Source organism: Bactrocera neohumeralis, chromosome 5 (assembly GCF_024586455.1).
Source record: "Bactrocera neohumeralis isolate Rockhampton chromosome 5, APGP_CSIRO_Bneo_wtdbg2-racon-allhic-juicebox.fasta_v2, whole genome shotgun sequence".
Lineage (NCBI taxonomy): Eukaryota > Metazoa > Arthropoda > Insecta > Diptera > Tephritidae > Bactrocera > Bactrocera neohumeralis.
Genome location: NC_065922.1, coordinates 56814357 through 56827716, shown reverse-complemented (window position 1 = coordinate 56827716; position 13360 = coordinate 56814357). Strand labels below are relative to the sequence as shown.

Here is a 13360-nt window from a genome sequence, read left to right as displayed (position 1 = left end):
GGGGGAAACCGAATATGCCCGCGGCAAGGCATACCTGTCGTAAGAGGCGTAAAAGCCACATGCACTGTGTATTACATGCACTGTGTATGACAGAAAGTCAGAGTGCTATAAAAATAGCTCGAAATGTTATTATATTCTTCAAATGGGTTTGCAATTATATAACAAATACTAGAGTTTCAAGCGACAACAAAAATCATACAGTCGGGTTCTTAAGAATTCCTTGGAATTCTTGGGGGCTCGACTGGCAGTAGCTTAAGCGCAAGCTTGGGCTGCAGGTCACACCAAAGACTAAAACATGGTACCACGGGGAGCAGCCGCCCCTGAAGTTCACTTCAGTGTGCTTATTGGGTTTGGCCCTTTGGGGAGATTTGTGCTGGCTGTGGTTTAAACCTAAATGCAGGAAGGACATTAGTCCAATGTGGAGTCGCACTGCGGCCGGGTGCCGGACCCAGAGTACGGCAGAGGTTTTAGATGGGCCTCGTACCCGAGGCGACTAAAAGCCAAAGTGTACTGTGTGTGGCGACATCATGGTCTTGGTTCTTCAAGAATGTCACACACTTACGCATTGGGGCGCTGATCAACGCATTGTTATGATCTATGTGCTTCTAGCAATAGAAAGTACCGTGGATTTGAGCCTCCTAAGGCAGATACCCATATTCTTCAAATGGGTTTGCAATTATATAACAAATTGCTACAAAAAGTGTTGTAAAATTGTTCTGTCGGATAGAATTTATGTGAGCCAGCTGCGGTAATCACTTGCCCGAAATCATTTTTAAAATATCAAACATCGAATTTACAGAATTAATTTATTCTCCTAATTGGAAAACATCTAAGGTCAAATAGGAATATATAACTAATTAAATACTACTGGTTGTGATGACCGTAAAATAATAATCAAAATAATAATTAGTGTTTAGTATACCTTTGTCTTTCTGAAGTACATAAAGTTTATTCGGCGATTTCAACAATGAGTGAAATTATTGAACAAAGAAGTTCCATTAAATTTTGTGTGCTGAATCAAATTTCTAGTGCCGAAACCCCGGAAACATACGTTCAATCGGCCGAATATCATACCAAAGATGAGTCCAAAGCCGACAAAAGTATAAGATTAAAAATCAAGGTTATGTTGACAGTTTTCTTCGATTATCGAGGTGTGATGCACTCCGAGTTCCGGAACCGGCCAAACTGTCAACTACGAATACTATTTGAGTGTGATGCGTCGTTTACGCGAAGACATTTGTAAAAAGAGGTCAGAATTATCAGCCGATACTGTATTTTGCATTGATTATTCGTTAGTTTATCGCCAAATTTTCAATCAATATCGTGCCACAACCACCGTATTCGCCTGACTTAGCTCCGACGTCACGACATAGAGTTTGAAGAATTAATTAAGAATTTTAAAATTATGAAAAAAGTCTTTCTACTTATCGCTTATAGTAGTATACAGAATATCAGTGCATTTGTTATGTACTATACAAGAAATGTATTTACGATATCATAAATAAGTGTTATACTTACATGGGTGTTACAACTTTCGAGAAAGTTCTGTTTTCTGTCGATTTAGTTCACAAATTTTATTTATTTATTATTACTATTTGAACCACACACTAACAAGCATGTTTTTGTTGGAAATTTTTAGTTACAAAAAAGCACTGCGCATAAATAAAAGCATATACTATTATAGGTAACAAATAGAAATACAAATTCACAAAAATTTCTGCAACCGCATCAAATGATTTGCGAATTCGCGAACATGCTTTTGTAACCGAAACACAATAATAACAAAAAACTGAAAACTGCACAACAATAATCACAACAAACGGAACATAACTAACACACTTGGATGACTCTTAGAGCATAGCATATTTAATCACAGTAGATATTGCTGCACTTGTACGTATGTATTCGTCTATATTTCGTGTTAACAATGCGATAATCACTCGATGACGCTAAAGACGCTGACCGATATTTCGCCGATATTGCTGAATATCGTTTATTGGCCAATTTCTTCAGGTGTTTGGGAAACGGATTAATGATAATGAAACGAGACCGCCGTGTTGCTTTACAAAGACAAGAAAGCAAATATAAACCCACGCGTTTGATTTTACGCCACTTTAATGCGCGAATTTATAAATAAATAACTGATTTTGGGCGAATTCATTAACAACTGCATTTGCTGGATGGTATGTCAAAGTTTGTTTGGGATATCATCGTAGTCACTTGAGAAAGACCGATATATAACTGAGGCTACGACAGCACGCAACAAATTGCGCTTGCGCGACAACGCATAGAAAGCGATGTCAGGTGAGGACAAATCCAATAAAAAGCAAACGTGTTCATTTGTATGAATATGTTTGTAAAGAAGCGAAGTCTTTACAATAACGCTACTATACGCATATTAATAATATATCTGTGCTGAAGTACAGCTACGAACATGAGGTAGAGAAATGCGAATGGAGAAAAGCAGTAAGGCAGAAATGCGCAGCCAAGCGTAGTTGGGTGATAATAGCCAGCCACAAGCAGCTTGCTGGAGAAAGTTGTGCTTGGTATGAATTAGCAAGTACATGCGTACGCGTATGTGTACATATGTATGTCGAAGATAAAATCAAAACAAAATGCTTAAAACGTGAGAGAGAGAACTAAGCTTTGTTTGTACGGATAGGGAAAATGTAAGAACAAAGCGCAAAATATTAAAAAAGAGCGTTGCCAAACTAAAATTAAGTACACTACTTACATGCCTTGCACGATATTACGATAGAGCACAAATATGGAAGTGCTAAGTTCCGGCGTAATCAAATCTTGAATATTCTCGCATTTTTTTTAATTCAAGGCATGTGAATTATTTCATTGGGATATATGCGGTACAAAGACACCCGGAAGTTCGAAAATCTTTATACTAACTATATGGGGGCTAAGGGAATTGGTCCGATTCAACCCATTTTTGACATGCAGACATACCATTATAGAAGAATTATTATCCCATAATTTCAGTTATATACAAATATTACACATTGACCCTCATTTTCGATCAAAAGTCAACTCTAGGTACCGGGGTCTAAACATTCGCTTGAACAGTTTTTATTGGATTTGAACATTTTTTGGTCATAAGATGGCATCAAGCAAAGTTGTATCCCGTTAGATTTATTGCTTCTTGATTTGTGTATTGGAAACTGAACGAATCAAGTGGAATTTAAAATTGTCCAATCTGGAAGTAGGCATTGTTGTTGTCCCATTTCGTCCGTTTACAAAATGTGATATAGGAATGTTAGAATCGTACGAAATCGATTGGTTGGGTTTCGAGACATGGGATCCCCCCAAAACAAAAAAAACCAGCTCCTATAACTCTCTATCATACCATCTCGGAGATAAAATGTAATGTCACTGTGGTATTAGTTATAGATTTATCGCGATTAAATCAGTTTTTACAGAACCGTTATATGGAGAATTATCCTCCGATTTCATACATTTACACACTGTCGGTAGGAGTTCTTTTAAAATGTGTACTCAGAAAATGTGGTTGTTATAGCTTAACTGGTTTAAGAGATATGTATATTAAACTTGTTAGAGGGCGGGACCACGCTCACTTTTTCAAAAAAAAATCCCCACATGTGACTCTTACTACTGCGATCCTTTATACCAAATAACAGCTTTATATCTTAATTTAGTGCTTAGTTATGGGACTTTATATGGTTAATGGTGATTTAAAGGCGTGGCAGGGGTCCGATTACGCTCATCTAGAAACTCGTATTTGTTTTTTTTTTTGGTACTAAGAAACCTACGCACTAAATTTTATCAATCAACCGGATTTCAACTTTTCTCGTCATCCCAATCATTTATATATATATATATATATATATATATTTATATATCCTTATACCTATCTATCTCGCTTAGTTTAAGGTGATACGTACAACCGTTAGGTGAACAAAACTATAATACTCTGTAGCAACTGGTTGCAAGTGGAGAGTTTTGAAAAGTTCCAAGAAAATTCGACGTTTATGAACGTTGGCCTTTTTTGTGGGAACGTGTAAAGCCCAACAGTAATGCCGACAATCTCGCTTCAATTCATTCGCCAGTTATCAGTCGAAACGCTCAAACGAGTCAGCTAAAATTGGACGGGTCATCTGGGACGTAGCCGCGTTGAAAGAGATAAGCTTCAAAAAATAAATATCAAAGAAAGTTCTTTCGAATGATAGTAAACATTTCCTATTAAATTGGAAGTGTCTGTGTTTTTTCTTTAAAAAAGTAGGGAACCTGGAAATGGGCCATCCTTTGGTTCGAAATGATCAAAATATTTTCATGCCTTGAAATTGAAACATGGTGGCAGCTTTTCTTTCGTCAGAAAATGTGAGCAAGCAAAACATCAAAACCATGAGTCCTCAGAATGTATATGTCTAATAAAGTGGTAAAAGCAATCCCTCATACCCGATATTTTATCTCTATTTAACTATGCTAATCTCTCTCTTTTATTCGCTGCTCTCTATACAAGCACATTTTCAGAAGCAGCCAGTTTTGTGAATATTACTTTTAATTTTGTTATTTTAATGTAAACCACAGCGCTTTCTTTTCTCGATGAAAATGTTGACTCACCACCATTATATGGCAACATTACATAAACCATTACACTATGTAAAAGTGTTTAATTTTTTGCAACCCAAAAAATGCCAACCAACTCATTTACAATTTCGATTATTGGGCTTTACACAATTGTTCAATGTATTTTATTTGAAAGAAAACCTTCATTTAAAAACAAAGAATTGCTATCAAAATAGATAAATAAATGTCTACCGTGAAAAATAAGCAAAAGAACAAACTTGAAAAAAAAATTTAGTAATAAACACACATCTTTAACAGCCCGTGCACAAGACAGAATAGATGCAACATTTTGAAAACAGAAAGAAAAGAAAACGCATTAAGTTTCCAAAAATTACGGTACTAAAATGCCATTTGAAATTACTTCCAGCATATTTTGTAGATTTTAGCTCTTCTGAGAAGGAAATCTAAGAGGTAGCAATAAATAACTGAGCAACTGTCGATCTCACAAGTTTTATTGGCGAATATAATAATTCAAAATGTATAAAAATAAAAAGGACTTTACTAACTACTAATTACAATTAAAATATTTATAATACTAAATTAATGTCTGAGTTGTACCGAACTTTGTTCGAGCACATACAAACATATAACGACAAATAGAAGTACGAGTATAACACGTGTCAGTAGACAAATTACTAAAATAATAAAGCATACGCGGAAGCTAAATGAGTATCTATATTTCGTAATTGCACTAATGCCACTAATTCATATAGCATTGCTTCGCTGTATTCACCAGCAACAACAACAATACGAGCAGCCGCCGGTCGAAATAAAAAATTAAAATTTATGCACTAAAGTATGACTATAAAGCATTAATGCTTTTGCCCACCGCCACCGCCGCCTTTATGACTGGAACTACCAAATAATGAAGCGGAAGCATGCGATGCACCGCCAGAAGCGCCCAACGAAGCATTCAAAATTAGATTGACAAGACTGCCCACTATATGAGAGGCGATATGCTTGATAAAGCCACCTGAATCGGAGCCACCGCCCGCATCACCTTTTCCTTTATCGCCGTGCGAATGACGTGCATCAGAGCGACGCTCATCGCCGTCCTCTTCATCGGATTCTTTACGATTTTTCGCTTCTATAAAACTGCTAATGAGATTGCGTGCAAAGAGAAAAGGGTTCGGACGGGCGTCATCATCTTCGGGGTCCTAAAATCGGAAAACGAAAAAGCAAAAATGTTTTTTAAATATTTTCTTCCTATGCATTGGAGCTAAAAGGCTAAATAGTGGGGTACAACGGAAAAGCTACTAATTGCGCTAACGTGCGATTATTTACAGTAATTAGTTAGTTGAAGATTGTAAGCGGTGCATATGTAAGTAAATGTTATGGGTGCAATAGGTAGGTACTATTTTAAAAAGCGTAATAAATATGTACTGCGCTGAGTTGAGCGTAAACAGTGCCAAGCAGATTGCCGATAAATTGTCCATTGTTCACCTAAAATATTTCATAAAAAATATGTGATTAGTTTAGAGTCCAAATCAAATTAAAATGCATATGTATGTACCGCTCCACCACCGCCGGAGAGACCATCAAATGCCGTACCTATGTATATGCCCAGCACTGTGCCGAAGTTCTTGTTGCCCTGTTAAAGAAAAAAGCATAAGTTTCAAGTTATAAATCCTGAGTTTGACTATTAGTAAACAAGTTCAATATATGGTCCACCTACCGCCAGCAAACCGGAAATGAGTGAAGTTGCCGTGCTGATGAGGGATTCAATATCTAAACCGCCTGGCTGGAATAAAAATGCATACCAGTTAAGGAATATAAAGAATAAATTAAATTAAATAATGATAGATAAAAAAAAAATATATAAATTATGACAAAAAAGAACTCGGAAATTATAAATAAAACGGAAAAAATTTAATTATTCTTCAACATTTATTTTGCCTTCAAAGTAATCTCTCCGAGATATAATACACTTATGACAACGATTTTTCGAGTCGAAACAATTTGCGTAAGAACTTTTTGGGGTGGTCTTCAGCTCCTTCAGCGAATTCTGATTTATTTCCTCGATCGATTAAAAACGTGTTCCACGGAGCGTCAATTTCAGTTTTGGGAACAAGAAAAAATCACACGGAGCCAAATACGGTTGTTTATCGATGTTATTCTTTGCGTTTTTCGTTTGAAATTTGGCCGCAATCGTGGCGCGATTGTCCCTCCTTAACAAACTCAAGATGCACCAAACCACGAATATCGAAAAAACAATGAGCATCACCTTGATTGAACGACTTTGGCGTGGTTTTTTTGACTTCATCTCGCTATTTCCCCCCACTCCGATAACTTGTTTGCGTGTCATGCTCTCCATGAATGTGGAATCGGTATTCGTATGATCAAGCATATTCAAAAAGACATGTTTACGGTACTCTTTTTGAAAAAAAATCAGCTTTTTTGGGAGGAGTCTAGAAAGAACGCGTTTCATACCCAGAATATCCACCAAACTCATTCAAAAGGACTCGCGAGAGATGTCGAGCTCTTTTGTCATCTCTCTAACACTTGTTTGACGATTTTCAAGCACCTTAATTTATTTTTTTATTTTTCATCAGTTGAAATGGTCGAAGGCCTTCCAGAACGATACATGATCTGTCGACTATCTTTGATGGCTTTGTACCACTCCCGGGCTTGTATTTTTGATCAAATTGAATTACTGTAAGCCTTTTCCAACATTTGCAATGATTCCGCATATGAAATTTGGTTAGAGATACAAAATTTGAAACAAATTCTACAGGGTTTCTCCGGAAAGTAATAGGACTGAGTCGATTTAAATTTATTGAACCAGTCGTTAAAATTCTTTAAAAACTTTCAAAATAGGCTCCTTCTTCGTCGATGCAACGCTGTCAGCGCGATTTCCAAGCATTGAAGGTGTCACGGAAGACATTCTCCAGAATAGCCTTGAGAGCCGAGGTGTATGCTGCTTGGATCCCCTTTCATTGGCCTTTTCAGGCAAGGAAATAAAAAAAAGTCCAGGGGGCCACATCTGGCCTTTAGGGCGGCTGCGAAAGCGTTGGAATGGCGGCCTTGGTTAGGTAACTGTTCACAATAAAGGCGGTGTCAGCCGGGGAGTTGTCGTGATGCAACTTCCAATCGGCTGCGATGTCTTGTCAGACCCGATTGACCTTTCGCTTAAGTCTCTTGAGGACTTCCACGTAAAACTTGGCGTTAACCTTTTGTCTAGGCGGAACAAATTCATGGTGGATGATTCTTTTGATGTCAAAAAAGACAATGAGTTTTCACTTTGGATTTTGCCCAGCGACCTATTTCCGACTCACCAAAAAAACCTCGTGCACGGAAACACACCACTTCTTGTCGTTCTACCAGCTTAGCAAAATACTCTTTTTGGAATACCATTTACCCGGAGAATTTAAATTACAATTTCCGGCTACTTTTGTTTCACAATATATATGTATATGCACGTATATATATATATATTAGGGTGTTTTTTTTTTTTAACTATTCATTTTTTTCAATCCCATCATGAAATTTCCTTGGAAATACCCTAAAAAAATTCCCTAAAATTTTTAGCCCTTAATATTAACATTGAGAACTGGACCAAGGCGTGTAAAAGTTTTCCATTGAAAATACACGACAATCGTGATTTTTTTATCTTTAAATTTCTACAGCTCAGAGGTATTTTATGGCGTCGCTTTGACTTTAGACACATATTCCTCAGAATTGAACACTCTACAAAAGTGCACATAGTACGGGGCTCTAAACCTGACTTTTCCACGAAATTCACAAAAATAGAAAAAATGAATTTGCTACAAAAAAGATCCGAGGTCAAAACCGCTATCATTAATACTTCTCGAGATATTCGGCTTTTTGTGTAACGCTTTATAGAATTTTCATAGATGGTATGTAATAATCTATGAAAATTCCATACAGCCTTACTTAAAAAGCCGAATATCTCGAGAAGTATTAACGATAGCGATTTTGACCCCAGACCTTTTCTGTAGCAAATTTCCTACAAGTTTATAATGAACATTTTTTCTATAGCTCTTGTCATTTACGAGATATATACAAAAAATGTGAATTTCGTGTAAAAATGAGGCTTAGAGCCCCGTACTACCTCGCCGGTGTGAGTTACGACTTTGTTGCAGTGGGCACTTTTGTAGAGTGCCCTACCTCTGAGCTGTAGGAATTTAAAGATAAAAAACCACGATTGTAGTATATTTTCAATAGAAAATTTTTCATGCCTTGGTCCAGTTCTTAATGTTAATATTAAGGGCTAAAATTTTCAGGGAATTTTTTTAGGGAATTTCCAAGGAAATTTCGTGACGGGATTGAAAAAAATTAATAGTTCAAAAAAACACTCTAATGTATATATATATTTATAACTATACATTACATTAGCTGCTCCGTGTCACTCACCCCAAATAAAGTAGAAATCACGCCAGTTAATGCTCCAATTAATGCGCCGATGTCTGACCCGCCTTCACCCTAGAAAGTCAACGAACGGCTTTTAACAAACAATGGAAAAGTTTAAGTATACTTCAAATAAGCAAAGTGCATTTGGCTTACTTACTCCACTCAAACTCGTTATAATTCCAACCAAGCCGCCACCACCGACATCAGGCGGCGGTGGTGCATCAGGGAAGTCGTCGTCTGCATCCAAATTGCCAGCTGGTGGCGGCAGTGGTTCAATTGGCGGCAATGGTGCTATTGGCGGAAATTGTTCCAAATCTTCCTGTTTGGCAAGCTTTGGTCCATCTACATCTATTATGGCGATGCTTTGTGATATTGTGGGATTAGGCGAAATAGTTGTTGTTGCAGCTTTTGCTTTTCGTGTGCTGAGGTTCTTAGTAGCTCTTGCAGCTCGTATTGTTGTTGTTGTTGTCGCTGTTGTTGTTGTTAATGTTGGTTTACTGTCTGTTTTCTGATTGCTGCGATTTTCAATGACTATCTTAGACTTTAATGTTGAGTTTTAATGAAAATTAAGTTATGACGGCTTTAGTTTTTTTCTAATTTCAAATATTTCATTATTTTCTAAGTTATGTGGCGCATTCCAATGCGGTTAGTATAAGCAAAAACCAAGCGTGATTAGTGTAAATTCGTAATCACTACAACAATAACAACAATAAAATACAACGTTCTAAATACTCACTCTCTTAGCGTTTGACGGAAATGCAAAGTCTTCTTCTAGTGAATCATCTGTGAGCTCGTTGTTTCGATTGTCAAGACGTGCATCTACCAGGTTATTGCGAAAATCCTCCTGGATTTGAATAAAACGGCCCTTTAAATATCACAAATACTGCAGTTTTGTTTTCTATTTGTAATTATAATATGATGAATTCTCAAGGACCAATAAGTTTTAACTGGTTTTATCTACTTTCAAGCCAGAAAAAGCGTTATTTGCTCTTGCAACCCGTTGCTACAGAATAAAATAGTTTTGTTCACCTAACAGTTGTACAAATCACCTAAAATCGAAAACTTATACTGTTCCATAACAAAGCAATAAACTAAGATATAGAACTCTAATTCTGCACAGACCAATAAATCAGTAACTAAATACGCCAGAGACATTAAATTATCCTCCGGAATAATATGAGAGGTCTTTATGGGAGCAATTATGGTAATTAGACGATGGACGTGGCACCGCTCACATTTTGGTGAAGTCACATATCTCAGGACCCGACCAACCGATTTCGACTAAGCTTAGAATGTGGAATTTTTTTTCACATTCATACAAGCCCCTAGGAACCGAATATGTGGACCCCAGTATCTATAGTTGACTTTTGACCGAAAATATCGGTCAATGTGAGAGTTATACAATTGAAATTCAAACAAAATCCTTTTGTGGCATTAGTACTTCTAAGTATCAAATATGGATTGAGTTGGGCCAATGCTCTCCTAATATAAAGATTTTCGAACTTCGATGTGACTTTATGCTGGATATATCGGCCGATATTTGAGTTATCTCAATGAAAATTACAGAACATATTTTACTCATAACAGTATATCTTTGTTTCTAAAATAGACAAATTTTAGAGAAAACTTTATATGGGGGGTAATATAAATAATATCAGGATTTTCAAACATCCGGCTGACTTTGCTCCATATGATTGGTGATTGATTTTTGTTTTGTTGGTACACTCTTCGTATGAACGTTTGTGAAGTTTCATTTCAATCTGACTGAGAGAGATTTAGCTTTACAGATCTCATTAGGCAGTCTGAGCCATATTTTAAGTGAAATTTTGGGTTTTAGAAAGCTTTGTGCACAAAGGATGCCGCATTCGCTAACAATGGAACAAAATCACATTCGATTGCGACTTTCTCAGCAACATTTAGAACATTTTAAAAAATATAAGGTGGATTTTGTGCGTCGATTCATAAGTACGGATGAGACTTGGGTCTATCACCATGATCTTGAATCAAAACAAGAGGCTAAACAGTGGTATGAACCTGGTTGTTCGGCTTCGAAACGAGTTCGTGACCGGAAATCGGCCAAGAAGGTTATGGCATCCGTTTTTTGGGATGTGAGAGGAATTTTGTTTGTGGATCACTTGAAAGCTGGTAAAACAAATAATTCTGAATTTTATTGCAACCTTTTGGACCAGTTGAAGGAAAAAATTCTTGAAAAAATACTCGGTTTGCAGAAGAAAAAAATCCTTTTTCATAAGGACAATGCACCATGTCACAAAAGCATTTTGACAATGGCTAAAATCGAATTGTTGGAGCATCCACCATATTCCCCAGATTCCCCGCAGCGATTTCCATTTCTTTCCCGAAATGAAGAGGTTATAACTGCTGTTGAAGCGTATTTTGCAGACCTTCCGAATTCTCACTTCAGGGATGGGATACACAGATTGGATGATCGTTGGCGCAAGTGTATTAATGTTCAGAGAGATTATACTGAACAATAAAGTGTATTTTGAATTATAAAACTGTGGTTTTCTATCCTAGGGAACACTTTCTTTGCTATGTGGCATGATAATTGATACTAGATAAAATTGAATTTCGATACTACCCCAACTCTCACATACAACTTATAAGGATTTTCGTTTTTCTAACAATTTTGGATTTCTGAATTTTGAAGTCAATCTCCAGGATGACCTCCGAAAAAGGTATCTGGCAGTGCCTCAGATTATCTCAATCTTCTTCTTCGAATAATTGTTAATTATTATCAAAACATTTTCTCCTTCCATCATTACCTAACAAATGTATCTAAAGAGGTCGTGTAAAAATTTAGTCGATCTGTTCAGCCGTTTCTGAAAACATCGTTGGGAAATAAATGTTTAAAGCATTCGAAACCGATTAAACTAAGTTAAAATATTCTTGGAAACACCGCAATTTGCAGTAACTCTATTTAAAGTTCGAAAGGTCAGAGCTTTGTTCTAACTGTTTCAATAATATAAAAATGTTTTCAACAGCAAATACAATTTACCTCGTTCAAAATGGACTCGATCATACGGACTTCTGCCGGCACCTCCTGTGTTTCTACCGCATTCCGTTTTCGCACCACTTTCTTACTCGCCTGCTCCAATAGGCTACCTTTGTCTGCCTTCGTAATCAAATAATCCAAAGTTTCGGTAACTTTCTCATCTATGAGCGCCTTCATCGTGCGTACTTGCTGTAAGATCTGTCGCCGTAGAGCTCCTACACGCTCTGCGACATTATTTTCATCAACGCTTTTATCATGTTGTTCGGTGTTCTCTTGAGAGGTTTCCACATCAACATCGCCCACTGATTGTCTTCGTATTTGTTGCAGTGTTTGCTGCATATCCGCTTTGAAGTCGAAGACATCTTTTGCACCGGTCACCAAATCCATGGCACTTGTTAATATTAATAATGCACGATGATCGCGCGCCAACTGCTTTTCAATATTTTGTACTTTGGCCACGAGTTCATCATCATTTAGTTCATTAGCTTCAAAGAGCAATCCTCTCACTATGTCTACTAAGTTACGTTCCATGAGCAGTTCAGCTTGTCGCGCGCCATTCAATATTCCTAAGGTGGTGATCACACGTAGTTCGTCGCGTGGCAAACGCGGCTCTAAGCGTTTGTAAGCACCCATGGCACGTACATAGTCGGCATTCAGTTGGACGCGTATGGACTTTCGTACTGGCGCACTGATAATAACTTGCGCGAGGACGATTAATATAATGGCGACAATGGCCAGAAACGGCTTACGCATTTTGCGCCAGGAACGCATGAATTCACGTGTTAGTAGTTGCTTGGAGGTAAGACGCCCGATTTTCGTAGCTCTAAGGACACACAACACACCGAATATCTTAGCGAAGAAAAGCGAACGGTTTTCACTACTCTTACTCAATTGACCTGCGGCAGTTCTTCAACAAATCGGCACTAAATTAGTTAACTCCGGAACAATTCATTTTATACGACTGCAACATTTCCTACGGCGGATGCGTGCAGGTCAATGAAGCGGAGCATCTGCACTATTATTGGCGTTCAACATAACCAATACGTAAGATGTACATTTACACAACATTTAACCATTGCTGATGACATTATTTTGGTCACCATGGACGGCGCTTAGCATGTCACTCATTTCCTGGGCTTTACAGTCCACTGCACCTGCCGCAATGCTTCGCTGATTCCCAGACGTATAGCTGTAGTTTCTGTTTGAATAAATGTACTTAATTGGATGATGGGAAATATTTTTTTCAGTTAGACTCTAAGGAAACGCATTTTATATTTCCTATGTAAATAACTGAGTACTGCATAACATGACAACTCTTTAAAGTGTGTGCAACATTTTAGCTTTATTCCATTACAAACAGACATTTTCCCTTATACAAGT

The 13360-nt window shown here is 37.3% G+C and overlaps 2 protein-coding genes across 2 annotated transcripts in view; both read right to left on the bottom strand.

Moving 5' to 3' along the window:
* Nucleotides 1-2234, bottom strand: part of LOC126758801 (uncharacterized) — a 36748-nt gene extending 34514 nt beyond the window's left edge. Inside the window, exon 1 of the mRNA XM_050473185.1 lies at nt 1519-2234. The gene's annotated coding sequence lies outside the window, so the exon portion shown is untranslated. The remainder of the gene's footprint in view (nt 1-1518) is intronic.
* A 2937-nt stretch (nt 2235-5171) lies between these two features.
* On the bottom strand, nt 5172-12751 carry LOC126758789 (uncharacterized). Its single transcript, XM_050473169.1, has 8 exons — nt 11984-12751; nt 9704-9832; nt 9125-9508; nt 8971-9039; nt 6272-6337; nt 6110-6187; nt 5980-6039; nt 5172-5753 (listed from the first exon to the last, which is right to left on the bottom strand). The coding sequence occupies exons 1-8, from the start codon at nt 12749-12751 to the stop codon at nt 5409-5411; spliced, it is 1899 nt and encodes a 632-aa protein (XP_050329126.1). The 3' UTR covers nt 5172-5408.
* Between the last annotated feature and the right edge of the window lie 609 nt (nt 12752-13360).